The sequence below is a fragment of the Pinus tabuliformis genome, chromosome 6 (assembly GCF_031772625.1).
Source record: "Pinus tabuliformis cultivar Carrire ecotype Pingquan chromosome 6, CPIR1, whole genome shotgun sequence".
In the NCBI taxonomy this organism is placed as follows: Eukaryota; Viridiplantae; Streptophyta; class Pinopsida; order Pinales; family Pinaceae; genus Pinus; species Pinus tabuliformis.
In genome coordinates this window covers 147873294-147876486 of record NC_142292.1, presented here as the reverse complement: position 1 = coordinate 147876486, position 3193 = coordinate 147873294, and the positions used below count along the sequence as shown (strand labels likewise).

The following is a 3193-nucleotide window of genomic DNA, read 5'->3' as shown; positions in this document are numbered from 1 at the left end:
AGTCTCTAGGCTGGGATGAGAAGCCGGTCTGGGGCGAAAAACCCTCATGGGGTGCATCGGGAGGACGCGGGTGGGGTAATACTACCTCCAACGCTCGTTCTGGTGGCTCTCGTGAACGCGAAGTAAACCCCTTTGCCAAAGACTTGAAAGCTGACGACGTCTTTGACCAGGTGAATACGGGTATAAACTTCGATGCATACGAAGACATTCATGTGGAGACAAGCGGAGTCCATGTACCTCCTCCTGTGAATACTTTTGCTGAAATTGATTTAGGAGAGGCCCTAAATCTGAATATCAAGAGGTGTAAGTTTGCAAAGCCGACTCCTGTGATGATGCTCTCCAATGTCGAATTCCAACCGCAATGCGTTACGAAAGCTCCGGTGGACTCATGCGATAACACATCAAGCTGAGGCGCCCAGTCTCTCGCCAGGAAGGCGCGTCCTGCGATTCGGGCCTCGTACCCTTCCGGAAGCAGCTCCCTGATCCAGTCCATCTGCGCTTGATCCAACGCGGTTGAAGGAGCTTCATCTGCAATCTTAAGTACCCAAAGGAAGGGCTGTTGGCTGGCCTCCAGCCCTCGAGCCAATTCCTGGATTTGTTGACGCGAAAGAGAACAAGTTGTACCAAAAGAAACATAAACGACCGAAGCCGGAGCTTGGCTGTCCAGCCATGTCAAGCAACCTCCAACATCTGAATCACCCTTCTTAGCCGTCCAAATTGATTGAGGAAGAAGAGGACCGACGGCCCATAGAGGTTTCTTACCGTAATGATCTTCGTATGTTTCCTGTAAGTCCTTCAGGAATCGAGGTTCTAGACCTCGAAAGCTGTTCACAAGATGTCCTGTCGCGAGTGGTAGACATTCTGCTCGCAGGCGGGACTTGAAACTAATAATTCTCTCAGGCTGCAACCGTTTTTGTGATACAACGCATTCCGGAATTCCAATCCCCTTCTCGCTTATTGTGGAGTTATAGGCACTGAAGCAATTGAAAACATAGGCAGGGGCTCCATATTTGGCCGCCACCGTCTGAACCCACCCGAGAATCGGGTCATGCACGATTACAATTCTATTCGAATTGGAGAAGCAGAGGTTCTGTAACAGACGATCGAAAGGCTCTCGGAGATGTTCTGAAGCTTCGATCAGAGGAATGAAATGCATGGGAAACGCATGGTCCTTTTCAAGAGCGGGCTGCGAATCTGATACCATGTGAATAGACAGTTGCGACTCTGATAAAGCCCTTTCTACGTCCCAAGGTACAGAAGAATCTCCTGTAGCTACAGGGAGCCATGGTAGAGTACCGGCAGCTTCGGTAGATTTGCTCAATTCTTGGCCAAATATTTTCCAATCATGGGAAGGCTTGAGAGGTGGAGCAGCCTTGGCATTCACCCTCATTAGATTTGGGGGGAAGGGTACAACTAGAGAACCCTTCACTGCTTGTTGACCTCGATTTCCATCACAGGAATCTGATTGAGGAAAAAAATCAGAAAATGTATACAAACGAGATTGATCATTTACCTTGCCAGATGCAATCTTCAAATTGGTTTGCATGTCATAAATGCTCACGGAATCTGGGGTAAATTCCACTTTCCTTTCGCTGCCTGTGTGTGTCATCTGATACACTGAGAGAAGATTCACAGAAAGCCTTGGAATATGCAAGACATTTTCAAAACTTCCATATTCGAATTGCACTCTTCCTTGTCCAGTTGCTGCAACTGCAGAATTATCCCCCATGAGAATGGGAGGACCTGAGCATGCATGTAGAGAAGAAAAGGATTCCTTTGAAGAAGCCATATGATGTGAAGCTCCTGAATCGATGATCCATTCTTGTGCTGCAGAATGAAGAGCAATCAAAGCATGCCCGTTACCTCTTGGATCGGGTGCTTTTTCTCCAGACTTCTTCTTAGCATTCTCAGGAATGTGGTCTCCAAGATTGTGGTGCTGGAGTGTCTGCGCCATAAGATCTATAGTCTTCTTCATGCATGCAGATTCAGGATGAAAACCACGGTGGCAATAATTGCACATTGATTGCCCTTTCATTCCTTTCCTTTCCTTTGATCCAGATGATCCATCAGGGCGTTTGGGATTTGCCTTTCCTTTTGCATGCACAGTAAGTGCATGCGCTTTGGAATTTTTAAGTGTGCCCATTTTGATGAGCTTATCTTGCTCATGCATCAAAGACTGAATAAAAGAATCCAGTGAGGGCATCTTCCAATCTGCACCAGTTGCAGATCTGACTGTGTGGAATGTAGAGACGAATATTGCATACTCTGGACCAAGTTTTGATAAAATGGAAAGAATCAACTGCTTTTCTTGCTTGGATTTGTCGATCCCGCATCCTTTCAGCTGAACCAACAAGGCTTTATACCTTGTGAAAAAATCTTGAATGTTCTCAAAGCTTCTCGGATCTAATGAGTTTAACTCATTTTCGAGAATGTGACCTTGCATTTCATCCTGTTTTCCAAACAATTCTTCCAAAATTTTCCATACTTCATTTGGAGTTGAACATGATTCAACATGAAATAGCAGTTCCGGAGAAATAGATAAACATAGGATGCCGAAGGCCTCGTCCATGCGATTAAAATATCTTGTTTTCTCCATTGTCGATGTTGGTTCAACTTCCGTTCCCATGGTTATTCGAAATAAGCCTCTACTTCTGAGATGAAGTTGAATCTTTGGCTTCCATTCGAAATAATTGTATGGAGTGAGAATTGCCGATTGTGGAAACTCCAATTTAGACTCCATTCTTTGTTGTTGCTTCAATCTTCTGAACCTGCAAATAAAATTGCTTGTGCACTGATTACAAATCCCTGTGCTCTGATACCATGTAAGATTTTTGAGATACACAGATCTAGATCTGCAAAACAATAAACAAGCTTGCAAGAGAAGGAAGGAAGCGAGCAAGAATTGAGAAAAGAATGAAAATTAATTCTACAATATTAGTTTTAGAATAAATACATAAAAGCAACTAAGTTAAGCTTAGTTGTACATGCAGTAACTAAAGCTAACTAAAGCTAAGTGTGCTTTATCTTATGTTAATGTGTACATGTGCCACATGCAAGCAATAAGTTAACTATAGCTAATCTAGGTGCATGTACACCAACACAGCTAGTTTAAGTGCATGTACACCAACACAGGCACCAATATTACACAACCCTCAGACTCATTCTTCAACCCTTGCTGCAGTGGTACATTGGC

At 44.2% G+C, this 3193-nt stretch overlaps 1 protein-coding gene across 1 annotated transcript; it reads right to left on the bottom strand.

The window, feature by feature from the left end:
- Positions 1 to 208: 208 nt before the first annotated feature.
- Positions 209 to 1390, bottom strand: LOC149257808 (zeatin O-glucosyltransferase-like). The gene has a single exon (XM_089388367.1). The coding sequence runs from the start codon at positions 1388 to 1390 to the stop codon at positions 209 to 211; it is 1182 nt and encodes a 393-aa protein (XP_089244493.1).
- Between the last annotated feature and the right edge of the window lie 1803 nt (positions 1391 to 3193).

What these genes read in the sequence shown, in the direction of transcription:
- LOC149257808 (XM_089388367.1), bottom strand. Translation starts at nt 1,390, where the DNA reads ATGAGGGTGAATGCCAAGGCTGCTCCACCTCTCAAGCCTTCCCATGAT.